Source organism: Diachasma alloeum, unplaced genomic scaffold, assembly GCF_001412515.2.
Source record: "Diachasma alloeum isolate Michigan unplaced genomic scaffold, Dall2.0 Dall_scaffold_00198, whole genome shotgun sequence".
Taxonomy (NCBI): Eukaryota; Metazoa; Arthropoda; class Insecta; order Hymenoptera; family Braconidae; genus Diachasma; species Diachasma alloeum.
Genome location: NW_021680363.1, coordinates 1,748,860 through 1,776,626, shown reverse-complemented (window position 1 = coordinate 1,776,626; position 27,767 = coordinate 1,748,860). Strand labels below are relative to the sequence as shown.

General features: G+C 39.5%; 2 protein-coding genes across 6 annotated transcripts in view; one reads left to right on the top strand and one right to left on the bottom strand.

Moving 5' to 3' along the window:
- Nucleotides 1-273: 273 nt before the first annotated feature.
- On the bottom strand, nt 274-9,148 carry LOC107048951 (ADP-ribose glycohydrolase ARH3). 5 transcript variants are annotated; one of them, XM_015272419.2, is made up of 7 exons: nt 9,017-9,148; nt 4,685-4,959; nt 2,292-2,449; nt 1,660-1,878; nt 1,467-1,582; nt 1,082-1,325; nt 274-546 (listed from the first exon to the last, which is right to left on the bottom strand). In XM_015272419.2, the coding sequence occupies exons 2-7, from the start codon at nt 4,938-4,940 to the stop codon at nt 379-381; spliced, it is 1,161 nt and encodes a 386-aa protein (XP_015127905.1). In that variant the 5' UTR covers nt 4,941-4,959; nt 9,017-9,148; the 3' UTR covers nt 274-378. The 5 variants fall into 5 exon arrangements, with proteins under 5 accessions (XP_015127905.1, XP_015127906.1, XP_015127908.1 ...); XM_015272420.2 differs by having other exon boundaries at nt 4,685-4,956; XM_015272422.2 differs by having other exon boundaries at nt 4,685-4,911; nt 9,017-9,147.
- The window catches only part of LOC107048952 (Kv channel-interacting protein 2), a 35,798-nt gene continuing 15,741 nt past the window's right edge, over nt 7,711-27,767 (top strand). The window contains exons 1-2 of the mRNA XM_015272423.2: nt 7,711-9,267; nt 11,064-11,321. Coding sequence (XP_015127909.1) covers nt 11,157-11,321 — 165 coding nt within the window. The 5' untranslated portion in view covers nt 7,711-9,267; nt 11,064-11,156. The remainder of the gene's footprint in view (nt 9,268-11,063; nt 11,322-27,767) is intronic.

The window sequence follows — 27,767 nt, the reverse complement described above, 5'->3', positions numbered from 1 at the left end:
TGGAATCAATTACTGTCATTCACCGAACCCCTTCATTTTCATCGTTATCATCGTTTTAACGATAGAGGCGTGAAAAAACATTTGGATAAATTAGTAATATGCTTGCCAATAGTCATTCTGCACATGATTTTCTTCCATTAGAATGGCGAATTCGCCATGTTCTTCTATTAAATTTTTTTATTCCTAATCATTCATCGTTGTATATCGTTTTTTCAAATTGAATTTAAACTTGAACGATTGCAACGCTTTTACTTGGGAGCAAAAATATGCAGATGTGTAAAAACGATGATTTATTACTCGTAAAATTCTTGGTTACAAAAATTAGAAGAAAAATTATCATTGATGGAAATCAATGTACAGTACAAAAATAATTGCTCATCATTGCTTATGTACAATATCGAACAACTGATCGCCAAGTTTTGCGAAATCCTGTGAGCATTCGCAATGCTTCAACATATTGGAATTTATTCTTTCATCGCCGTAATACGCCCCTGCTATGGCCCCTGCCATACTGGCGATTGTATCAGTGTCACCACCGAGAGTTATCTGAAACGAAAATAAAAATCATCATCAGAATGTTTTGCGATTCATTAGTGAAGTCACGAAACGTGGCAGCTCTTCTAGAACATCAGATTTTTCATATCTTTTCAAATTTTGAATCAACAATGTTCATTTTCTTCTGAAAGTCTGTGAATAAAATGCAAGTTCAGTTGATTCTTGATTGAAAATCGACTTGGATTCATGCGAGTGGTTCACACGGAATTTTAGTTTCGTGAAGTTCATTATGAATCTACTAATTTCACCCGAATTTTCGAAATACCCACGAATTCTCGACAAACTCGCGTAGAATAAATATTCTCTTTTGGTCCAAAAGAGGGAAAATCGATGATTGACAGAATTGTTGTCTTTTTTAACTGAAAGATCAACAAAATTCTTAATTTTGATGAACACAGACCCAAGAAAGAAGATGAAAAACACTGAAATATGAAAAATCCTACGTTGCTTGCATTTTCAGTGATACATGTCCTATTCTAGAATTCATCATTTGGTAATGAGTAATTAATTAATAACCCACACTCACAGCATATTGAATCGCTCTCCGAAATGGATTATCAGTATTGATCCCCGGAATTGGATTCTGGGCATACAAAAAGCAGAAAATTGCAGTGGGCACCGCGTGCATAGCTCTCACTGAGGTCCCCAAATTTGTAACCACCTCTTCAACGTCGAGTCTGTTCGGATTTTTCAATGACTTCTTGATCATATTTTTCATACGGATAAGTTGGGTTTTGTATGGTTTTATCTCAGCTTCATCCATTTCCAGGCTAACATGAATAAAAAACGATGAGAAAATAACGAATAAAGGTTTTGAGTGGAATCAAGACGACCTGAAATGTTCTTAATGTGACGTGTGCGGGATCTCTTAAAACCCCCACGTCACATGAAAAATAGAAAAATGAACTCACAATTCTTCCTCATCTTTCTCAATGTTATTCATCCTGTCTATCAAATCATCGATGAATTTTTTAGGATCCAACTCTTGGTTTGGATCCAGTGAGATTGTTTTTTCAATTGCGATTGCCTGTAAATAGAAGGATATTAAAACCCCCAACTTTCAATCTCAATGCACCGTCATTTCGTCGTTGATCGTAAATTTACTTGTAGAATAGCGCCATTAACTCCGTCTTTATGTGTATGAGTTAACATTGCTTGTCTCCTCGCCATATCCACCAAACGTTCATAATTATTGTGACAGAATAGAGATACTGGAGATACTCTCATCGCAGCACCGTTTCCGAAAGAGCCTTGGCCATTAAATTGTTCCTTAGCTGGGCCCTCCAGATCAGTGAATTTATTTCCTCTTAACTTGGCGAACACCTGAATGACGATGGTCAAACAGTTGAGAATTCTTTTGTATGAATGCAAAATTTTTATAGAAAACCCTAGCGTTTTCTATAAAAAATGTTGTTAAATTCCTATTTCAAATTCGGCAATAATTCAATGGGAGGTTTATCAGAGTTCTTGTTGATAGATATTTTTCTACCAAAAGAAAATATCAAGAGAATAATGTATACAAAGTGATCAAAATCGATTGACTTTTTTCTAACAAATACCTCTAAAAAAATGGCAGGACAGTTTTGTAATTTTTTATTGAATTTAAAAAGAATTGTAGTAGAACTTCAAGAGAATTGCATGGAAGAAGCGCTAGGTTTTTTACTTAGTTTTTTTAATACGTATTGAAGAGGAAAAGACCTCTCCTCACATGGAATAATGTAACATTCCATACTAACAAGCATGACCCCAACTGCATAACCCCGATTTGGCTCTTGATAAAAACTTTTAACAAATTTTTTGGCCAAGTCCAGCAAATCCAAGTCACCTTTATCGATCAGGGATTGCGATAGATCCCTCGTCATAACAGAGTCATCCGTTAAAAGGATCACAGGTGCTGCAATAATTTACACAATTGAGAATAGTTTTGAAGGGAAGTGACAAAAATTAGTAGGAAATTTTTCGTACGTTAATGAATAGGAGCTTATCTGAAGAATTTTTCTAATAAAAATTCTGTATTAGTTTTCATTTAAAACATTAGAACCAATAGGTTTACTCTGTTCTGTTTGACAAATTTACATATAAATCGTGATATGTTCACAAGTTTTTCTTATATATTGTGTACAGTAGAATGGTCGAGTAATATGGACTCCATCTCAGCGATTTCAGATACTTTACTTTATTTATTTCTAACTAATGAAAGTCGAAAAACGACTGTTCAAGTGACGCAATTCAAGTAAAAAAAAATTGTTTATTAAATTTTCTTTATTAACTTTTGTCTCGATTTTTTTTTGCTCTTGGGAGTACTAAGGAGAATAATAATTTTCCATTCAGCTCAGTAGAATTTTGTCTACTGCTGTCTGCATCCCAGCTAGCAGCCTAACGTCGCCGAGGCCGCCTTACTGATGCAAGTTAATCTGTACAATATGCACCAGAGTCGTAGCCATGAGAGCTATCACTCAGGCACCCCCACTGTGCCCGCCTTCTTTTCCCCACTGCGGTCCTGTCCAAGTTCTCTTACGGTTGCTTTTTGCAGCCCACAGTGAGGTCGGAAGTTGCAGGCCTTCAGACCCGCAAGCGCACTATGGTCGATCAGTGCAACGAAGTTGGAATTTTTAGCGTCTTTAGTTTCACTGCCACGAACGACAACCCACTTGCTGGCCATCAGACCCTTGTTTTGCTTCTCAAGGAAGCACAATGCTTCCTGAGACGTAATCTCTGGGTCCTCCACGTACACCACTATCGAGTGCTTTTTTGTAAGCTCCGAGAGTGACACAACGTGTACGGCGTGCCCACTTATTTTGTTTTCAGGAAATAGGGTTTTCAGCCAATTTTCTGTGGGCTTATCTGTGCAGTTCACCACAACCGCACCGTCCCTCTCCCAGACACCGTCGAAGGTGGGTGCCTTGACTCCATCCGGTAGGGCTAAAATAGCCTCCTTCAGGAGCTTCTTCACCTCTGTCACCCCTCCGGCATCCAGTTTTTGGTTCGGATACGATTGAGGTATCACTGCCAGTTTGACTGAGTTGACATTTGAGTTTGACTGAGTTTGATTGAGTTTGTTCTGAGCATATGTGCCTTGATCCCCCCTCTTGTGCTTTTTCTCTTTCAGCCTATTGTGAGGACTGGACGGGTTGTGCTCAAGATGAAATCGTTTTTCAGCCCTTTGAGCTCCCCCAGTACCTCCCACTTCAGTCTCAGAGGCAGTCTCGACCAAGGTTTCTAGAGCCCCCGACCTCTGCTGTTGTCTTCGTCTTCGTCTGAGCTTCCTCCTATTAGCTGCACTCGGCCTGACCTTTCCTGTCAATGGATTAATTGAAAAGAAAATGAAACAGTAAAATCTAAAGTCCAGAGCAAGGCCCATGGGGAGGCTAGAGGAGGAAAAAGGAAAATGTGATGCTGAATTTTAATCGAATCAAGAAAGAAAAGCGTCATCGGCCTAATCGAATCAATTGAATTATCGGGTAATAGAAAATTATTATTCTCATCAGTACTTCCAATAGTAAAAAAAGTTTATAAACAACAGTTGATAGAAAATTTTTTTTTGCTTGAATTGCGTCAGTCGTTTTTTGGCTGTTTCATTTTGCGCCACTCTCCCCTGTAAAATAATTTAATAAATGAACTCAAAATGCACTCAGTCGATTATGAACTTAGCATACTTGCCGCATTTCGGATTAGAAAACGGTCTCGTGTCTCAGTACGCAGCTGACTCCTACTTTATTTATAATTATATTATTCAATAACGTTTGTACAATATTCACTTCTCCAAGAAGTGTCATTATTTATCTTTTTCGCAGGAAACACCTTAAGATATTTTGGAACTCGTGAACAGTATTTTTTTTTTCAAGAAACGACTTGCATGATTATATACATTTATTCTTATCGATTTTAGCGTTTCCCCCATGTACTATGACCATGCTCAACAGAGTGCATTAATAAATAATAAATAATAATAACAATCTGGGAAACAACTTATGCCAACATTAATTTTGGTCCAAAACAGTGCTTTTCAAAAGCCGAAACTATTTCACAGAAAAAAATGGGTAATCATTTTTCTATGAAATTTTCTTGCAAAACAAAAACAATATCAAAATCCACTGGTCACAGGCAACTGCAACACTAATTTCCTAACCTTTAAACTCCGGTCCCTCCAATGTATCGAATCGTTTTTGGAGAATAACTGTATTTCCAGGTGTCATGGGAGGTTCACCCTGATAAGCAGCTCCCAGACAATCGCCTGATAATGCTCCAAGGACGGATCCCCGGAATTTCTGTCTCAACACTGACAAATCCATTTTATTCAGCAACATCACCGGATCCTTCTGTTTATCGCCTACCTCGCTGCGGAGTTTCTCCTTTCTGCGCATGCACCGAAACATTCCGAACATCTCATGAATTCCAATGCTGCTTCACGAAGCCAGAAAAATCCCCATTATCATTATTTATAAAAAAAAACATCTCGAAAATGAAAAAAATATCAGAAACTTCGATTAATTGGAAAATCCGAGAAATTGAAAATCTGCGAAATTTTGACATTTTTCGGCGGCGAAAATGTTTGATGACCTTGACTCCTTCACAATCCCCAATTCCGCTAGAAAAGAAGGTGTCAAAGAAAAATGGTGACCCTCTAAGGCCCGATTGAAGTCTCCAGTGAGAAGAAAAAAATAATAATAACGATACTGTTATAACGTGGAATAGTTACGCCCGGACGAACAAACGAGAGAGATCTTTTTATAGAAAGGGGCCACTGATATGCCCGGCAAGAACTGTGATTATTACACCGCGCAAGGGGTGTACACATCCACGACTTGGGGGTAAAAAGCCGTAAATGACGGTATTGAGGGTGCCTGATGCGACCTTTTGGCTTTGAACTGACGACAGATATTTATCGTCTGGGGTCACAGTGTCTTCAGTTTCTACTCAACTTGAATTTGCCGGGATCCTGATGACACCTAATTCTGTTGGATCGATCAATCAGTGGAGTGACGATTAGTTGAGGGGACGGAGATTGCGGGGGAAAACAGGTGGACTGGAGTACTACGATTTTTATTGTTTGGAAAGTTCGGGATTCCAAGGGGTGAGAAAGCTGAGGGGAGAATTGAGTGACACCGTGATTACAAAATGTAATCGATTATACGGGATTACGTTCCCGATTAGTGATTGGATGATTACAGGTGATTTCATTGATTACAGCTGTAGATTCCTAAGTCTGTATCATTTGCAACATGAAACACAACTCTTCGTTCAACTTTTTGACTTGAACTTTCTGTTTTGTCCTTATGCTTGACTCTTGGGCTTGACCTTCATCCTTGATTCTTCCTTATTTGACACTTAAACTTGACCCCTTGAATTTCAAACCATTCCCTCCTGATCAACCCCATTAAATTAAAATGATTATTTCTTGCAGCTATCGATTCCTAAATCTTTATAATCATTTGCACCATGAAACATACAACTCGTTGTTCACCTCATCGACTTGAACCTTATGCTTGACTCTTGAGCTTGACCCTAAACGTTACCGCCGTCTCATAAAATCCTAATCGGAATTATGACACAACCGATTTCAAACGATTCAATCTACTCCAAATGACCACCTCCCGATTACAAAAACTGATAACAAGAAATGTAACAATGCGATTTTATTGATTACCTCATGATTACGAATGTCACCAGCCCCTCCATAAAATACATATTCTACATATTCCCCCATGCAGCAATGCCCACTCTCCAATCACCAATAATGACCCCATGACCTCGGAAAAACCCATTCAAAACCCCAATCGATCGAAAACACCCCCCAATCATCCACATCCCTCCCGCCTCCCGCCCACTTGAAATCACAGGCAATCGGGAAAAACGTACACTGAGAAAAACAATTATTTTTGCCAAATATTCATTTACTTGAGAGAAGTATTTATTTTCGCAGTACCGTATTTCCCCAGCGGAGTCATTCCCAGGGAATCCTCATTAGTTTTCAATTGTGTCAATTATATTGCTCTAGAAGATGATCATATTAGTTATGACCTCGAATGAACTCCTTCAATAATTATCAACATTAAAAAATTAGTCGAATTTCTTCCCTCTGGAAAACAAGAAGCCCGTAGTCCTATAGAAAAAGTCACAAGAATTCGTTTGTCTACACAACTTATTCTATTGGGACATTCTCTACAGAATTTCCTCGGCTCAAATTTTCCAAGCTTTTCTGTTTGATTTTCTCCATGAAAAGAGAAGAAAAATAGAATAACAAAAACTTGGAAAATTCGAGCCGAGGAAATTCTGTTAAAAATATCTGAAGAGAATAAGTTACATAGAAAAATCGAATTCTATTGAATATTTTCTATTGAACATATCAATAGAATCGACCAAAAAACTAATAGAAAATTCAATAGAAATCCGACAGAATTTTCCAACGAATTCGCTAGGTTTACTATCAAATTTTTTCGTGCGTGTTATAATTGAAATTCATTCGGATTCGCCTGGGAATGACTCGGTTGTGAAATATAATTAAAAAAAAAATAACTGCTCCTCTCAAGTAGATGAATATTTATTTGGTATTGAAATATACAAAAATAATTAATTAAATTATCAAGAGTGACGTAGTTGGTATAAATGAGAGTGGATGCTTGGGAGGTCTATACGACTCTCTGAAGCTGATTGTTTATTTAGCGTCATATAAACAAATGACGAACTCAAGAGAATGAAAGAAACGACTGTTCTCCTTTATCCCCTTTGTGGTGGATATGCGTATTGCTTATTAGTTATTTGATTTTGAGTCTAGTTCCTCGACGGCTCTCAGAGAGAAAGCACGTCTCTAATAAATGGTATCATTGCTCTGGTTAAACTGATTCAACTTATTTGCTTCCATAACCTGCATCCCACATTCCAACATTTGGCAAAAATAATTTTTTTCTCACTGTATAATTTCCCTGCACTTCGCCCCCCTCCCCCCAGCGCACGTCTCCACCCACGGGATGCAGTAGTGAGAGGGCGTGCGATCTGTGGTTTCTTCGGAAAGGACAACCGCGAGTATATATCTGTGGGTGAGATGCCACGCGGGGTGGGTGGAAGCGTCGAAACAGAGGCAGAAGCGACGGCGGAGACGAGCCTTGGCCACCCCCGGTTAAACCCGGGAACGAACAGTCTAGCGCCGGCTGTCTGTCGCTACGGGTGGAGAGCACAGCTCACAGCTCAACGAATTTTTAGTTGATTTATTTTATCAAATATAAACAATCACCGAATTCACTGAATAAAGTCGAGTGAAATGTCGAGCGTGTGGCCAGTGTATCCGAATTAATTCCCATAAATTCAAACATTTAATTGTCCCTCTGATAATTAACAGTGATAATCAGCCGGGGGCATCGATTGAGAGCAGCCGATTAATCCCCATTGAAAAAAATACATCGGTGAAATTAATCTCGAGTTTATGTGATTTAAAAAAATGCACGGGTGCCAGACAGCTCGGCGACAATTCTCAACGCGAGGAGGGAGTGAGAGGGAAATAGAGTGTGACTCTTCACACGCTTGACGGATACGTACACGAAGGGAGTGGAATAAAGAACTGGGACGCGTTGAGATACACCGGAGAGACAGAACGGAAAAATAGAAGGGATGAGTTTTTTTAATATGAGGGATACATTGATGAGATGTTTTTGTTTCATTGTCACGAGTGAATTATCAATTATGCGTTGGAAAGTGGTGAAAATGCCGTGAAGTATTTCATGTCGAATATTTCATCGCGACGACATAAAACAGAACAGAGGAGTTCCATCGGGAGAGAGAGAGAAATAATAATGACATGAATTTATTAGTGTGAAAATGTCTAATGACTACAAATTCACAGGGAATTATCATCGATTGATGCTATCGATGCAGTTGTCGGGCGTTCAGAGAGGTGGAAATAAAGGAAACATGACACAATGTACATGCACATAAAACTCGCCTCAGCCTCATCCCATTGTTGACAATATTTTCTTCATCTATCGGAAAATATATCTGAGGATTTAACAATGGAGGATGAATCGATGTCAATGAGATTTATTTGATGGAGCTCGGGAGCTTCTCACATTTCTAATAATAAAAGAGAAAAAAAAGCGTTTCTCGATAATCGGGGAGAGGATTTTTCAACACTTTACGCTGGAGAGTTGCCTTTTTTAAAAAGATGAATAAATCTTCATTGGAAATCACGGAATTTCGTCTAGATTTTTCGAGGGAAATTCATTGTTGATAAATCTGGTTGTAAATTTCTCCGTCCACTCTTCTATCTGCTCGTTATAATGAAAGATGAGCCGTTGATTGAATTTGTTGTTTTATCAACTGTACATGTGGCACTCATTTGATGGAAATGCATTTGCTGAGGCGGGAGAATGGAAGGAACGAGAGCTAGTGACAATCACTGCTCCAGGACGCGGGTCAGCCCGGTGTAGTGGCCGTATATTCAATGCATATCGTGATTTAGTGCACTTACTTTTCAATTTGAAATCAATGATGAAACTTATCTGAGGATCCGGTGCTGTCGATACTGTGGGATTCCACGGAGAGTGGAAAGAGAGCGGGAGTATTTTTCCTCACTCCTTAAATCTCGATGCCTCTTCGATGAGTGAAGCCATGATTTCTCGTGGGACTGGATAGGAGGAAAAATGAGAAATAATTGAGGGAAAGAGGATTTCGAGCGAGAATTATCCTCGTTGGATGAGTCAGTGGCTCACTTGAGGAAAAGTATGCTTCATACTTTTTTTATATTTCTTATCATTGAAAAAGTTTTTTCGCCTGTTTTTAACGCTTGGGGAATGAATGAAAGTGATAGGAGAAATGAGGACTTGGATTTTAGGGGATTTGGAACTTTTAAAGTGTAAAGATGCAGTTTTGAAATACTCAATTTATTGGTTTAGGGGAGAGTAGGGCAACATGAAACGGAAAAACGACTGGTTGACGTAATTCAAGCAAAAACATTTTTTTTATTACGTTTTTTTCTTATTCATGGGAGTACTGGAGAGAATAATAATTTTCCATTCGGTAGAATGGAAAGTTATTAAGAAGTTTTGACGGGAGATGGTTTTGTCAATAGATTAATTAAAAAGAAAATGAAACAGTAAAATACAAAGTCCAGGGCCCAGGGGAAAAAAAAGGAAAATGTGATGCTGCATTTATCATATGAAAAAAGAAAAGCGTAATTTGCCTATCTAATTAATTGAATTATAAGACGAATAGAAAATTATTAGTCTCATCAGTACTCTCAATAATAAAAAAAATTTTTTGCGCTTGAATTGCCTCAAATAATCGTTTTTCGGCTGTTTCATTTTGCGGCGCTCTCCCCTATCTAATTAATGATTGGCGAATTCAATGATTACGAAAAACTCACATTTCCCCGTTTTAAATTGTATTTATTAATTATAACACTGGGGCAATTGGAATGAATCAAGCACGAAAAAAAATCATGGAAAACGTAGCGAATTCGATGGAAAATGAACATTCTATTAGTTTTTGTCCGATGCTATTGAAGAATTTCGCAGCGTTATAGAAGAGAATACTCACCGGCTCATTTGAGAAAAAGTATGCTTCATACATTCTTTTTATTCACACTTTTTGCTTCCGAATGGAGGCATTGTAATCGTTCAAATTTAAATTTTGGATTTTTTGTGTTGTAGCGACCCGTTATGATCCAAAAAGTCCGAAAATGCAATTTTTGGCCGTGTCCGTACGTACGTGTCCGTAAAATGTCTCAATAGAAAGGATTCAAAATTCTACTGATTTTTTCTGCAAAATAGTTCCTATTGCCCGTTGTCTATTGAAAAAAAACATGGAAATCCAATAAAATTTACCTAGGTTTTGCAATGAAATTTTCTCACGCCTGTCGATTTTCCCATTAAATTTTTTCACACGTTGTACAACCGGAAGTGGCATTAAACTTAAAGTTGATAACCGTAGTGATAATAAATTCATCACGCGGTTATTGCATTCTCAGTGACCATTAACGTAGTCCAGAATTAAATCCAAAATCAAGAAAAAAATGAAAACGGTTGGAAAAATTCATGTCAATTTTCATAGAAAATGTCTCAATCTCTCAAAAAAACACGGAAATCCAATAAAATTCACCTAGGTTTTGCAATGAAATTTTCTCACGCCTGTCGATTTTCCCATTAATTTTTTTCACACGTTGTACAACCGGAAATGGCATTAAACTTAAAGTTGATAACCGTAGTGATAATAAATTCATCACGCGGTTATTGCATTCTCAGTGACCATTAACGTAGTCCAGAATTAAATCCCGGCTGTCTCTGTCGCGGTCTAGATAGTCCAGGTCGTACTTTATCGACTCGGGCGAATATCGAGGAAGCCGACGGACAGCGCAGGTCACGGTCGAGCGAATGTTATAATTCATTGTTCATGCAAAATACATATTTCTGTTCCCAACAGAATAAAATGCAACAGAGCATTGCCCGTCCTTTTGATAATTGAATCAATATACAGAAGTTCTAGATGTTGACCGCTGGATTCTCCCTATTCTTTTCCAGGGAATGGAAGCCACGACGATTGGGTCTCTAGTGTCAAGACCCTGAGGTGACATTGAGCGAGAATTGACACGTGGCTAAAAAACACGTGAAACAATGGCAACGCCACCGGACTCACCGGGCCCTGAAGAGGCACTGTTCGAGTTCGAGAGCTCGAGGGCTAGACAGCATACAACAAGACCGGTGGCTATTGAGGAGTTGTTGAGACAGACGAAATTCTCGAGGCAGGAGATACGCGTCATGTACCGCGGATTTAAACAGGTATTTCGTTAATTAGGATCATAATCATGAGAGCACAGGATACTTAGGATAAACAGGAAAATTTCTGGGCGGGCGTTAGCTTCCGGACGATTTCAACCTGCATTGGATACCCCATAAATAAAAAGGAAATTGTACCGATTACTTCACCGTTCAGTAAAATTACTCGTGTATAATCACGTGATCAATGATTTTCTCTTTTGACCGATATTTAATAAATAAAAAAAAGGCTCAGTCCGGCTGCATTCAACTATTTCTTAATTTAATTCAACAGTGAAGTGGTAAAACGGTACAAGTCAATTTTGACTATTGACCAGTTTTCAATGAATATTTCGGAATCTAAGGGAGATAGCAAAATTTTTATTACAACCTTTTTTGTAGAACCGATTGAGAGCTACAACAAATGTAATTACAAAAATTTCGCTATCTCCCTTAGATTCGGAGATATTCCTCATAAACTCAACTGGGAGATAAGTCGACTATCTCCGTTTACCACTTGGCTACTGAAATCTGCGCAGGAAAGAATATCCCAAAGATGTAACACTTCGGTGTTGTTTCTAATTAAAGCTGAATATAGCAATGGGCCTCGGGTGACAAACAACCCCAGTGTAGCCGTAGAACTCAATTTCATTTTATCATCAGTCTTGCTTGATAGCAGAATACCCTCTTACATTGATTTTTTTCAAATGACAAATGAAGCACTTCCAAATCCCACAACCCAGCGATTCCCAATGGATTTGATCGGAAAATATTTCTCGATGTGCGACCGAATCCTCGTTTGGCAAGGATCCTATGCTGCAATGTCCCAGTCAAAACAGGAACGTTTCCAAGTTCGGTATGAATGTCGTGAAAGCATCGTACTCACCAAGTTGCCTGAAGTAAAAAAAATATGGTATACGACAGTGCTGCGAGCGGTGCCATTGCCGTGTTCACTAAACGACGAGTTCAAGATTTATTCGGAGATTTATATCAGAATTTTGTGGACTTAGTCTCGGTTACCACGAGCAAACGATGGAAATAGGCAATATACTTTTAAACTTGGTTCGGGGATGTGATACAGGCAGATAGGTTTTTCGTATCAAGAGTTATTTCAATTTTTATGATCAATTCCGGAGATAATATTTTTCGAATAAAAAATGATAACTTCTAGGGTTGAAGTTTGTGAGGGCTCTGTTGAGTGGATTGGCGGGAGTGAATTATTGATTGTTGTTTCTGTCTCCGAATGGAAACTTTGTAATCGTTCAAAATTGCGTTATCTTGGATTTTTTGTTGTTGTATTAGTCCATTATGATGTAATGATGAATCCATGAGTTTGATTTTTTTCAAACATAGGTCATTTTGAGCCGTATTTACTGACAATAGTTGAAATTTAATCCATTTGTTGATTTTTAGAATTTTAAAATTTTTTCAAAAATCGATTGTTCCACGATAACAAAAAAACTTCTGAATTCATTGAATGGTGGCTTAAAAAATGTTTTCGATGTTCCTTTGACCGAGTCCGAAGATGAAGGCGATAGTAATGACCGTTGGTTTGATTTATGGAATAATTTTCAAAAATTTCTTATTTTTTGAAAATGAAATAAAAAAGCATACGCAAAAAATTACAGTCATATTACTGACAAGGTCAGCTGGCGCGCAGCTGTAAAAACTATTTTAGCTCTTGCCTATGTGCGTGTGTTTCGAGTACACAGCAGGTCATCACGAATGCAATATTCACCCAACTATTGAGCGTCATGAATTAAAGATGGAAAATTGAACAAAATTCCCAAACGAAAGAGCTACACCCCGGCATTCTTGGAATATCACCAGTTTCCATTGCCGTTGATTATTGTGCCTCAATTTGTCAGAGGTGTGCGGGTGAAGGGGAGATTCATCGGGGCAAATATTTGCTGCGAAAATAGTATCAACCAGGCAGTCCAGTGTGCTTGTTTCGACCAGTAGTGTTTAGATTCTATTCATTCTCTGGCTATATTTTCCCGTTACAACTCTCGATCCCCAGCGAATCGATTCATCTAACGCCATCAACTGGGCTATTTGTAGGCACATTAAATCCTAGAATTTGTGGGAATTCTAGGCGGAAATTATTTTTAATTTACATTATTTTAATGTTTGTAATCTTTCAGCCATTTTTAATCATGTGATCAATTATTTTTTCTATGGATCGACATTTGATAAATAAAAAGAAATATCCCAGTCGTCCAGAAGTTAGAGGTTTCGGCTGCATTTAATTTTTTCTTAATTTAATTATTCTTTGTTTTGTTATTTTCACTTCAAATAATTTTTTTCTGCTAATTACAATATTCTTGGAGGTGTAGAAGCCATCATATCCCAATGTAGGGGATTCTTTCATTTTAGATTCCACCACGAAACTCGAATTTCCCTTAATTGTCCAGCAATTACCCTGTTCACTACACCTGTTCACCTACAAAGCTTCCATTTGGCACACGGAGAGAAATATCCAGTAAAAATCACGGAATAATTCACGTAATCCGCAATGGGGAATCGTTTTCCGACAATTTCCATAGGAATGGAAGAGAAGAAATCTGAAACGTCCAGTGAATTTCTATAGGAATATAAGAGAATAAATCTGAAATGTTCAGTAAATTTTCGGGTCTGTCACCGAAAAAATACGAAAAAGTCACGTAATTTTTCTGGAAGTTGTAAAATCTAACAGAAACTTCAAGACTTATTATGCCTCAGAACATGAAAATTCTTGAATGTTTAAGAATTTTTACGAAAAGTTCCGACAAAAATTACGGAACGTGTTGTTAAAATCTCCCCCTCACTGACTCATTGCTAGCCGTGAGGCGTCGGACGGATGAGTAATTTTTACGGAACAGATCGTAGAATTTACGTGACGATTGACACTTTTTATTGAATTTTACTTCGCTCCCAGATTACGTTTCGAAACGTAATTTTGGCGTTTTTTTCTGGTAATTTTGTTGAATTTTTCTCTCCGTGAGGCTAAATTGGATCGCCGTAGGGCAGGCCCCCAAACGCACTAGTATCAACTGAATAATTGAACCGAAAATGCCATTCTTCATCGATTTTCTCATCGCATCAACGGAACATTAATTCCCTCCATTTTTCCTCCAGAACAATGTTAACTTGATTTTCCGTGGCTGAATGCTCGGCTCGCAGCCCCCGCCCCGCGTTCCACCGTACCATTTTCCAATGCTTCTCATTTTTATTCCTCCAACCACAGCAAAACCTCCACCCACAGAGTTGGAATATGAATTTTGCATATGCAAGATGCCTATCGGGCACGTGTATGCACATTGGCTGGCACTCGTGCGCCCGACGAATGCTGAACATTTCATCCGTATCGCTGTTTCGATAAACACTCCTGCAAAATCAATAAATTCAAAGTGGCAAACCGAGAGGCGACGGGGGGATGTGGGGTGAGGGAGAAAAAAATCAGGACGAGAGTCGGGAGAGAATAAGTCGAGTGTAAATACAAAGTTTCTGGTTTATCACAACTGCCGACATCAATAATTGTCAGTGGTACGAGTGACGGGAATAATGATCATTGAGGAATTGAAATGAGCGTTGAAGTTTGGGAAATTCTGGCGATAATGGGACTGGGTCTCGCTATTGTCACTAGATAAGGCATTGTTGTTTGCACGGTTTGCCGAGGGTATACAAACCGAGTTGCTGTGTGCACATTGTCCTCAAACTGATAAGTTGGGAGGCTTTGAAAATTGTAGAGTAGACGATATTGCAAGATTTTTTTCGGATTTTGTGACTCACCGGTCGTTTAATATTCCATTTTCTACTTTACTTTTACTTTGCATTGATGGAAATTTGATGGATGCTTGTTTCATGATTCGAATGATTCCAAAGATTTCGTAATCAAGAGCTGTAACCAATGGATGTACTTGCAATCATCGCTTGAAATAAATGTAGTCATTTGAAACTGTTTGAATCTTGCGCACGAATTTTAGTTGTTGAAAGCCCAAATTCCAACTATCCAGTCAATTGTGCCGCAATTATGGTGAAAATACCGTAGGAGTTGGGGGTCAAGTTTAGGTATCAATCACAAGGGTCAATTGAATTGACTGATCTACATGAGGAAAACATAAGGGTCAAGCGAGGAAGGGTTAAGCGAGTAAAGGTCAAGCCCAAGAGTCAAGCATAAAGGTCAATTTTGCAATCATGCTGTCACTCAATTCAAATGTGAACAGCCCCTCGAAACAAATCTGAAGCATAACCCAAAACCCTGATTAAACTCCGTAACGAATTACCGGTCGACAAACGATTCCAGAATGTCGACGTGACCAGTTGGCAGTGGCATAAGAATGCGGTTAGCCGATGACCATTAACCAGGAACCAAGGGTATATAGGTTAGTGGTTTCCGGCGAGGCTCGAAGATGGTCTAGGGAGTCCAGTTGTGCAAATCGAGTCAGCATGTATATGATCCTAGAACCACACAATTTGCCAGTACAGGTGGAAACTAGTGCATTCGCCTATAACTATGTCCAAAAGGATGCACCAACTTTGGAGCTATCCCTCCAGGGTATCGAGCGTGTCGGCTTGTTCAATGAGGATAACACACAGGGTTTATTTATCTTGATGACCTTTGCGCGCTTCATGGCAATTAGGGGTGAGAAGAGGAGAGGAGGAAGACTGACGGTTGAAACAACTGATTGGCCTTGGCTTATACCGCAGCGTTGGGCTGATAAAAATGCGATAATGGAGGGATGTTTATATGAGGTATTTAATTTAATGGATAGAGGGCTGGTGGATAGCGATATGTGAGGTGTCCAGTCGATTGATGGAGAAACAAAAGAAATTGTTCAGGGCGGAGTGAGGAATTCAGTGGCGAAATGGTAAAACGATTCACATCGACTGAGCTCTTAGCTGAGTTTTCTCGGTATCTAAGAGGGATAGCGAAATTTTCGTAAGAACCTTTTTTGCAGATCTCAATTCGCTCTGGAAAAAAGGTTATAACAAACATTTTGCTATCGACCTTAGATTCCGAGATATTCATCAAAAACTGACTGATTGTCACAATTGCAATTTGAAGAGAAAGGCCAAAATCAATCGAGTTATTAATCAAGAGTAAGTGATTAATTAATTTAATGGGTTCATAAGAAAATTGATAAATTGGCGCTAGTTGTTTGGGATTTATTCAATTGCTATACCTTAGGGAGAGTGGGAGGGCCGAATGCACAGAAATATTCATTTCATTTATTAATAATCTGAAAAGGAGTTGAAGTGTCACAACAGTCGAGACAAAACAGAATTGAATGCATATTGAGCGACACGAAAACTCGATGATACGAAATATCCCCTTCCCAACGCGAGTATTGTCGCGCTTGAATTATTTGGTGTTGTCCAACTAAAGTCTTTCACGTCAGCTTTCGCCGAGGGAAGGTCGATTGACACGTGACGGGTAGAATGAAAAATTGTCGCACCTGAATGTTTTGACTAGCACCGAATAGTTTTGACTGGAGTTTCGGGAAGTTGTGGGAGTAATGCAACCGCAGGTGCCGCGAAACCTGGATTTTCAACTTTTCAGAGGGTCCTCAGAATTTCAACTTCATTATGACTATTTTAAATTACTGAGGATTTAATTTTCACAGTAAAAAATTTTCTCTGTTGAGGATTTCTTTCCAGATAAGAATTGACGACAGAAACAGGACTCACCAAGCCCTGGAGCAGGGCTTGAAAATGCTCAACCAGGGCTGGAGCTCAGCGTTGGATCAGCCCTCCTTCAGTCCCAAAATGATTCTATGAATCCAGAGCAACTTATGAAAAAGACTGACGGGACTATGTACAGGTCCTAGTGTAAAAAAATATTATTATTTCTGCATTTCTGGGGTAAGTGAGGGTCTCAGTGGCATTAGGCGGGCCAGAAAATATAGAAACGGCGTTTACCCGGTGGAAAAATTCGGTTTTGGCGAAAGTCGACTTTCCCCCCGAAAAAAGCCTAAATACGACACCTATGGCTCGGGGTGGAAATAAAAATTTTTTTATTTCTGCCTTTCCCGGGCAAGTGAGGGTCTCAGGGGTATCAGGCGGGCCAGAAAATATAGAATCAGCGTTTACCCGGCGGATAAATTCGAATTTGGCGAAAGTCGACTTTCCCCCCGAAAAAAGCCTAAATACGACACCTATGGCTCGGGGTGGAAATAAAAATTTTTTTATTTCTGCCTTTCCCGGGCAAGTGAGGGTCTCAGGGGTATCAGGCGGGCCAGAAAATATAGAATCAGCGTTTACCCGGCGGATAAATTCGAATTTGGCGAAAGTCGACTTTCCCCCCGAAAAAAGCCTAAATACGACACCTATGGCTCGGGGTGGAAATAAAAATTTTTTTATTTCTGCCTTTCCCGGGCAAGTGAGGGTCTCAGGGGTATCAGGCGGGCCAGAAAATATAGAATCAGCGTTTACCCGGCGGATAAATTCGAATTTGGCGAAAGTCGACTTTCCCCCCGAAAAAAGCCTAAATACGACACCTATGGCTCGGGGTGGAAATAAAAATTTTTTTATTTCTGCCTTTCCCGGGCAAGTGAGGGTCTCAGGGGTATCAGGCGGGCCAGAAAATATAGAATCAGCGTTTACCCGGCGGATAAATTCGAATTTGGCGAAAGTCGACTTTCCCCCCGAAAAAAGCCTAAATACGACACCTATGGCTCGGGGTGGAAATAAAAATTTTTTTATTTCTGCCTTTCCCGGGCAAGTGAGGGTCTCAGGGGTATCAGGCGGGCCAGAAAATATAGAATCAGCGTTTACCCGGCGGATAAATTCGAATTTGGCGAAAGTCGACTTTCCCCCCGAAAAAAGCCTAAATACGACACCTATGGCTCGGGGTGGAAATAAAAATTTTTTTATTTCTGCCTTTCCCGGGCAAGTGAGGGTCTCAGGGGTATCAGGCGGGCCAGAAAATATAGAATCAGCGTTTACCCGGCGGATAAATTCGAATTTGGCGAAAGTCGACTTTCCCCCCGAAAAAAGCCTAAATACGACACCTATGGCTCGGGGTGGAAATAAAAATTTTTTTATTTCTGCCTTTCCCGGGCAAGTGAGGGTCTCAGGGGTATCAGGCGGGCCAGAAAATATAGAATCAGCGTTTACCCGGCGGATAAATTCGAATTTGGCGAAAGTCGACTTTCCCCCCGAAAAAAGCCTAAATACGACACCTATGGCTCGGGGTGGAAATAAAAATTTTTTTATTTCTGCCTTTCCCGGGCAAGTGAGGGTCTCAGGGGTATCAGGCGGGCCAGAAAATATAGAATCAGCGTTTACCCGGCGGATAAATTCGAATTTGGCGAAAGTCGACTTTCCCCCCGAAAAAAGCCTAAATACGACACCTATGGCTCGGGGTGGAAATAAAAATTTTTTTATTTCTGCCTTTCCCGGGCAAGTGAGGGTCTCAGGGGTATCAGGCGGGCCAGAAAATATAGAATCAGCGTTTACCCGGCGGATAAATTCGAATTTGGCGAAAGTCGACTTTCCCCCCGAAAAAAGCCTAAATACGACACCTATGGCTCGGGGTGGAAATAAAAATTTTTTTATTTCTGCCTTTCCCGGGCAAGTGAGGGTCTCAGGGGTATCAGGCGGGCCAGAAAATATAGAATCAGCGTTTACCCGGCGGATAAATTCGAATTTGGCGAAAGTCGACTTTCCCCCCGAAAAAAGCCTAAATACGACACCTATGGCTCGGGGTGGAAATAAAAATTTTTTTATTTCTGCCTTTCCCGGGCAAGTGAGGGTCTCAGGGGTATCAGGCGGGCCAGAAAATATAGAATCAGCGTTTACCCGGCGGATAAATTCGAATTTGGCGAAAGTCGACTTTCCCCCCGAAAAAAGCCTAAATACGACACCTATGGCTCGGGGTGGAAATAAAAATTTTTTTATTTCTGCCTTTCCCGGGCAAGTGAGGGTCTCAGGGGTATCAGGCGGGCCAGAAAATATAGAATCAGCGTTTACCCGGCGGATAAATTCGAATTTGGCGAAAGTCGACTTTCCCCCCGAAAAAAGCCTAAATACGACACCTATGGCTCGGGGTGGAAATAAAAATTTTTTTATTTCTGCCTTTCCCGGGCAAGTGAGGGTCTCAGGGGTATCAGGCGGGCCAGAAAATATAGAATCAGCGTTTACCCGGCGGATAAATTCGAATTTGGCGAAAGTCGACTTTCCCCCCGAAAAAAGCCTAAATACGACACCTATGGCTCGGGGTGGAAATAAAAATTTTTTTATTTCTGCCTTTCCCGGGCAAGTGAGGGTCTCAGGGGTATCAGGCGGGCCAGAAAATATAGAATCAGCGTTTACCCGGTGGAAAAATTCGGTTTTGGCGAAAGTCGACTTTCCCCCCAAAACAATCCAAGATGTGACCCTTTGGCCTCAGGTAAAACAAAAATTTATTTCTGCTTTTCTCGGGCCTCTGAGTGTTTCATGACTTTTCTTCGTCATTTGTTCATCCTGAAATCCCTGCCATTATCTTAAATAATTGCAGTCTACCACAACTTTCGCAGAGAGGAGAAGGATTCAGTTTTTTAGAACTATAGAATCCGCAACCCGAGCCACCGCGTGGTCGCCGGAGAGAGGAGATTCCACTATTTCGTCTGACATTCCATGAAAATTTTCTTAGAATAACTGAAAATTTCACTCGTTCCCAAGATTTTTTGCTCGCTAGACTTTAGTGTGATGTTTATCTCTTCAGAGACTCTTCAGAATTTCAGCAGATTTACTGCTGATCGATGAATCTCTGATTCATTGTCCGGTAAGTTTATCGAGAGAATCACGGAAGAATTGATTTCGTAGATTCGAGCGGGGATTTTTCGGGGAGACGGTTACAAATTTTTATCTGAATTTTCTGGGTTAAATCTCGAAAATTTTCATCGCGTGACATTTTCACTGACATTTCAGAGTCTCGTCATTAAACAAATTGAGTATTCAGTTAATTTTCTGATTCAATTATTGGTAAATTATTGCAAGCTTTCAATTTCAGGTCAATTATGTCGTCACAAAGAAAAAAATTTCTTGTTTCCAGTAAGAATCCTCGATTTTACGTCTCTTAGCAGTCACTATTTTCGCACTTTAGGAGTTTTGGTGAAGTTTCAATCTGCAGGGCGATCAAGATGAATGTCATTGTGATTCTCCGGATGTACATTTATCGGGTTTTTGTGGATGGATGCGAGACGTTCATCCGGTGACATTCAGCAAATCTCCTAGAGTGACTTTGCCTGAGAAGTTTTTTCAGGCGCATCTACTTTCCGGGTTTATTAAATCCTTTGTTCGCCAGCGCACAATTTTTTCTACTATTTTCATCGAGATTTGTGGATTTTTTTTCAGTTCCTGTGGGAATTCCCCTAAAAATTAGAGGATTAGCTGCAATTTCTTATGAATATTCGCTTTTAATGAGCTCTTTTAATCCACAATCCCGTGCTTTTATGCACGAATATAACTCCGTTGTGGCTTTTATTATCGCACAGAATGGAATGTTTCGAAAACTTTAATGTTTCAATAAGCAGTTGATAGTTATGCGCAACGAGAGTGAAATAGTGCCTTGAAAATCCAATCTCAACTTTAGTGCAGTTTTATTTCTCCCCAAAGCTCCGCCTAGGCCGCACTGCAGACTTTGGAATTTTCAGTTTTCAAATTTTGCAGATAAATTGAGTAGGAATTGTTCGTCTAATTCGCCTCATGTTTAACGAAAATTTTCTTGGAATAAGCGGTCATTTCACTTGTATATTCACTTCATAGATCTTTCAACAAAATTCTGAAACTCAGAGATTTTTATTTAGAGCACTAGGATTTTTTTCTTGGCGCAATGGAGGGGATACAAATGATAGTGATTCTCATTGCCTCCTCCCCCGGCGCTTTGTACATCTCAGCACAGATGCATGAATATCAGTGCCCTGTGGGCTCATCAATTTGTTGGCTGCTGGGTGGATAACTATTCTCCCTAATCCAATTAAGGTAGACTCGTGATCGTGACTGGGAAATGCCCAGGAACTAATTAAGCGCCCACCCTGTCTCGTTCCTCACGTCACTGACGACACTGCTTTTTTTACTTCTCGATGTTTCGTCCGCTCTCGGTTAAATGAAAGTTTATTTTTGTTCCCCTCGGATTTCGCGAGGGGATATTTAATTTCTTTGGAACTGTTAAGGTATTTCATTTGTATTTCTCCGGGGGGTGAAATAAAAGGGGAGTCCCATTGTTCTCGAGCCCACCTTCAATCCCTCACTGCTGGAAATTTTTTGAAATTTCGTGGAAGATATTATAGTAAATCTCATGAGAGTGATGTTGAATAGAATTTAGGGGAAAATTGTTATGGGATTTTAAGTTTTAAGTAGAATTCACAAAAATTCGTTAGTTTTCAGCGGGAGTGAGATGGAAATTTTACAACTCGATTGATTTTTCAGTGGAACATGATTATTCAAAATCAAAATGACATGAATTTTCAATTTTTCCCTGAATTTTCCTGATTTTCGTGAATTTTCGCAAAATAATTGAACTGAAAAATCAAGTATTTTATTTATTTCCAGATCATTGGTCAGTTTTCGATGAGTATCTCGTTATCTAAGACAGACAGCAAAATTTTGTTAAAATCTTTTTTGTAGAGCAGACTGCGACCTGGAAAAAAGTTTATCACCAAAATTTCTCTATTTCACTTAGATTCGGAGATATTCCTCGAAAATTAGCCGAGAGCTAGGTCGACTTGAATCGTTTTGCCGGTTCGCTGCGATTATTTTGACTTTTCACATGAAACACATCAAACACATTAAACTTTGAAAAATTATTCGAGCGTATCAAGAGTCATTTGCCCCTCACTGCAATCTCGGGATGTAAAATTGAATAAATGTTGAACAGTAAAACTTGGCGTGTAAAAATGAAATAGTGTTCTCTGGAAACATTTTTTCACTCTAAAGTGAAGGTAAATTGAATCGAAACGGCTCATGAATTGCGGACGATGTTAATCTTTTCATGGACTCTATCATTTAATATCCAAAAAACTACGAAACGGACGTGAGGAGTTACATTGAGGTGGAATACACGTGTTTCCTATAAATAGAATTTGGCCCTGTTCCAATTCACAGGCTACACCTGACCCGCCCACGTACAACTGCTCTCACCCCTTCTCACCCCCATTTTCTCCACTCACATTTCTCCATCCGGAACGCAGAAATTGCCCATCCCACTCGCTGGAATTAAATTCCGACGGTTGCCTCTTTGTGTCGGAGCCTAGGAGACAGGGGAAGCACCAGATATCATTGGAGAATTAGTGCTGAACATTCAATTTGGAAATTCCCACCCTTCGATTACCTCGTTGTCAGCGGGAGAGGTGAAAAAATAATCCGAGGTGTCATTGACCCGTCACGTGAGAAAAATGTGACCGATTTATGAGGGGTAGACACTAGTATCTACACTGAGAGAAAAACAAATACGTTGTCAAACAAGTCTTGTTTGGGATAACAAAATCGATAGTTGAAAATTGCCAAAAAAGAATTTGTCTGGTTGGAATTTGAAAGTCTCAAACATGAATAATTGTTCTGCTTTCGACAGCAACGAAATATTTGGCTCAAGAGGCGGATAATTAAGTTATTCTCGTCTTTACGCCGCCTGAAATTCTGGAATTTGGCAGAATTTCCAGTGAAACCTAAAATTTCATATTTTTTTTCTTCCCAAATCGCATTTAGTGTCACTGTCCTGAAAATTAGTACCCAACTGTCCCCGAAATTTCATTTTTTTCTAGCAGTGTTGATTTCACTGGGACTGCAATTTTATTACCCCACGATTACGAATGTGAACAGTCCCTGGATAAAATCATCACGAATTGCGTTCACTACATTTGAATGGCGCACCAGAAGGTGCCAGTTGGCATCACGTGAGTGTTAATCACAATTCCGACATTTCCGTTTCGCCTGAAAGACGAAAGTTCATGTTTAAACTCCGGGTTATGCAGACTATCTCACCGTTCAGGAGATTTATTTCGCGAATACCCAAGGATACTAGAGATTAGGTAATCTGAAGGTCACATGAAGTAGGACATTAGTGGCTGAACAATTTCAACCTTTGATAATCGTCAGCCCTGCGTACAGATTAATCCCGCATTATTAAGCGTTTTCATTTCATTCGGCAATTCTAACTTTCCATTCTATCACAGCTGGATCTGCATATTCATGGGATTTCCCGGTTGAACTTACCTGCATTATCCGATCTCATAGAAATTCTCGGCTCCACTGGGTCACGAGCAATTTCAACGGCTGAAAGACAATTTTCATAAAATTCACCCGCTCTCTCTAATGCCGGGAGAATATATATCTCTGGTATATGTGGCACTTGTGAGAACACTCGCACCCAATGCGATACTCCTCGAAATATTTAAAGACTCTGTTACTGCTGGATAAATTGAAAATTCAAGTGGAAAAATTCTTGGGTAGAATTCGCTCGAGTTGCACTCGAGTAAATAGAATTCACTTTGATGCATACGTGAGGAGTTTGAGTTTCTCTCCCCCGTCCACTCACTTGTCTTCGTTTTTTCTTATGTTTTCTCATTTTCTCGTTATTCACATTGAATTTTTTCACTTGCTGATGGAATCAAATTGGGGTCACAGGGAGATCAATGAAGCAATTCTGATCACTAGAATCACGTGATTACTGATACTCAAATAAACATATGATACTGTAAAACATTTCTGCCAGCGCACTAGCCCACTTGTAAATATTTCACCCGCAATTCAGTAGCGACGCGCTAAACCGGGTTAATTCGATTTTGACTTTTGGCCAATTTTTGATGAATATCTCGGAATCTAACAGAGATGGCAAAATTTTGCTCACGACCTTTTTCATAACCCTCAATTGGCTCCACAAAAAAGGTCATGACGGAAATTTTTCCATCTCTTTTAGATTAAAAACGACAAAGTTCTCAAACAAGTCTTACTTGTGCCAAGAAAATAGTTTTTTGAAAATTATCAAAAAAGGATTTTTTTGTGCCGAACATGCAGAAGGTGCGCCGGAATGGCAAATTTTTTGTCACAGGGAGATCAATGAAGCAATTCTGATCACTAGAATCACGTGATTACTGATACTCAAATAAACATATGATACTGTAAAACATTTCTGCCAGCGCACTAGCCCACTTGTAAATATTTCACCCGCAATTCTGTAGCGAAGCGCTAAACCGGGTTAATTCGATTTTGACTTTTGGCCAATTTTTGATGAATATCTCGGAATCTAACAGAGATGGCAAAATTTTGCTCACGACCTTTTTCATAACCCTCAATTGGCTCCACAAAAAAGGTCATGACGGAAATTTTTCCATCTCTTTTAGATTAAAAACGACAAAGTTCTCAAACAAGTCTTACTTATGTCAAGAAAATCGTTTTTTAAAAATTATCGAAAAAGAATTTTTTGTGCCAAACAGCAGAAGGTGCGCCGGAATGGCAAATTTTTGTCGCAAAAATAGATTTAGTAGTTGAAGAAAATTGCATTCTCTGTACACGCAAGAAATGTCATTTCTAGCACTACTCCTTCGTTATTCGATACTCCCATACGTATTGCGGAAGAAGGGATAGTGGTTTTTCGTTTCGGCTGTCTAATAATCACAGACAAGAAATGAACCCTTAAATGAAACAATAATAATGATATGACAGCAATCTTGTAACTTGGGGATAAAATATTTGTTGATAAATTTTCCTCTGTATGAGATATTTTCATCCTGAAAAGGCACCGTCTGGTGTGAATTATCCGCCTCTTGAGCCAAATATTTCGTTGCTGTCGAAAGCAGAACAATTATTCATGTTTGAGACTTTCAAATTCCAACCAAACAAATTATTTTTTNGTGTCGAAAGCAGAACAATTATTCATGCTTGAGACTTTCAAATTTCAACCAAACAAATTATTTTTTGGCAATTTTCAACTAGCGATTTTGTTGGCCCAAACAAGACTTGTTTGACAACGTGTTTGTTTTTCTCTCAGTGCCCTTTCTGGAGACCGATTTATTGTTGTTAAAAACCAAATTAAAACGAGAATATTCCTGAGTGAAATATTCCTCCATGAAAAAAATAATTCGGCCCTGAATTTTTCGAGCGGAGAATAGTCCTCTCCCATTAGGATCGAAACAATCTGTCCCGGAGGTTTTCGACATTTTTCATCGTCCCGTACATCCCCAGCCGCCCAAGGAAATTGCAATCTCATTCCAGCTGTTGGGTTATGAAACACACGAGGGGTAAAATCATCGTCTAATAAACTGTTAACACCCAGGGGCCAAATAGGTACGACGGATTTAGTAATTGTTTCATCAACGGCATGCCCATGTGTCTAGTTTACTGTCATTATCGAACGGATAAGCCAGCGTGTGCAGCTCCCGCCTACATCGCCCAACACGTTTATTGCTTACTGATGAATCTCTGGTTCATTTCCTGGCGAATTTATCGAGAGCATCACGGAAGAATTGGTTTTGTTGATTCGCGTGGGGATTTTTCGGGGAGACGGTTGAACATTTTTGTCTGAATTTTCGGGATTTAATCCCGAATTTAATCCCGGGATTTAATCCCGAAAATTTTCATCGAGTGACATTTTTGCTGGAATTTCAGAGTCTCGTCACTTAAAAAATCAAGTATTCCATTAATTTTCTGATGCAATTATTGGAAAATTATTGCAAGCTCCAACTTTCAGTTCAATTGCAGCGTCACGAAGAAAAAAAATTCTAGTTTCCAGTAATAATCCTCGAGTCTACGTCTCTTAGTAGTCGCTATTCGCACTTCAGGAGCTTTGGCGAAGGTTCAATCTGCAGGGCGATCAAGATGAATTTCATTGTTATTCTCCGGATGTACATTTATCGGGTTTTTGTGGATGAATGCGAGACGTTTATCCGGTGACAGTCTTGAAATTTTCTAGAGTGGCTTTGTCTGAGAGGTTTTTCCAGTAGCATCTATTTTTCCGGGTTTATTAAATCCTCTTTTCTGCTGGGCAGAATTTTTTTCTACTGTTTTTACGGAGATTTGAGGATTTTTTCAGTTTCCGTGGGAATTCCGCTTGAAATGAGAGGATTAGCTTTAATTTCTTATGAATATTCGTTTGTAATGAGCTCTTTTAATCCACAATCCGATGGTTTTATGCACGAATATAACTCCGACGTGGATTTTATTATCGCATAAAACGGAATGGTTCGAAAATTTTAATGTTTCAATATGCAGTTTATAGTAATGCGCAACGAGAGTGAAATAGTGCCTTTAAATTTCAATCTCCAGTTTCGTGTTGTTTTAATCCCCACGAAAATTCCATTCAGACCGCACTGCGGGTTTGGAAATTTTTAGTTTTCGAATTTTTCAAATAAATTCAGTAGCGAAGTGGTAAAACGGTTGAAGTCAACTTATCTCCCAGTTGAGTTTTTGAGGAATATTTCGGAATCTAAGGGAGATAGCGAAATTTCCGTAATTACATTTGTTGTAGCTCTCAATTGAAACTTCAGCGAACGTCCTCACCCCAGCCTCCCCCGATGCGTGACGGATTCCCCTTCCAGCGGGCGAAAACATCAACTGCATGAAGAGGAAAAAAGCTGAGATACAACCCGAGCCTTAGGAAGCTGGAAATGGGGCGAGAGCGAGGAAGCGGGAGAGGCTGAATGCAAAAGGGAAAAGGGAGTGAAGGTAGGAAGGGTCGAGCGAAAAAAAAGAGAGTGAGGATAGCCCCCGAGCTGTATCGATTTCCTCTCCTCCAACTATGACGTCATCGACTGTGTAGCCACCCACTTTGCCACGGATACGCGAAGGAGAAGTAGTGAAGGTGGATCATACGCTCTCTCCCTCTCCTCAATCGTGTTCTTCCACATTTACACTCATCGCCCTCTCCCTCTCCCTCGTTCGCCGCGCTTTTACCCTCTTCCTCTCTCTTTCATTCATGCAATCACACCGATATTAGGTTTATTACAAAGGCGATGACCTTGACTGAGGGCTATTGCGGGAAGAATGAAGACAACTCACGAAGAAAAATATGAGCGGTTCACGCCAAAAAAAGGTGGCCGGAGCTTTTTTCGCCGTTGAGAAACTCCCGGAATTTTTTCCCAGACGAACTGTTCCCTTCGAACTTTCATTAATTTTTTCCACGTGGAATTTTCCTCCGGGGTTTTCCACGTTGAAAAATTTCCGGAATTTTTTTCCCCGTCAATTCTTTCTCGGCGAAGAAACCTTACGAATTTTTATCATGTGGGATTTTGTTTGCAGTTTTTCTTCAGAAAATGCTAATTGAATCTCTTTTTTTTTTTAGAAGGAGAAAAATGGAAAAATTAATGAGAAAAATCTTTTTTTTTTCATTCGCGATTGTCTAGTCAATTCATTGCTTACTGACCAATGTTGATAGCTAAATTTTAAATTCATATTCAATTTTTTTTATGTTGCTAATTATATTGAAAATTAATCATTTTAGCTTGTTGGAATGGTAGTTGAAGATGTTCTATTTGAAGAATTGAATCGTATTTTGACGAAAAGGCGTGTGTAAAT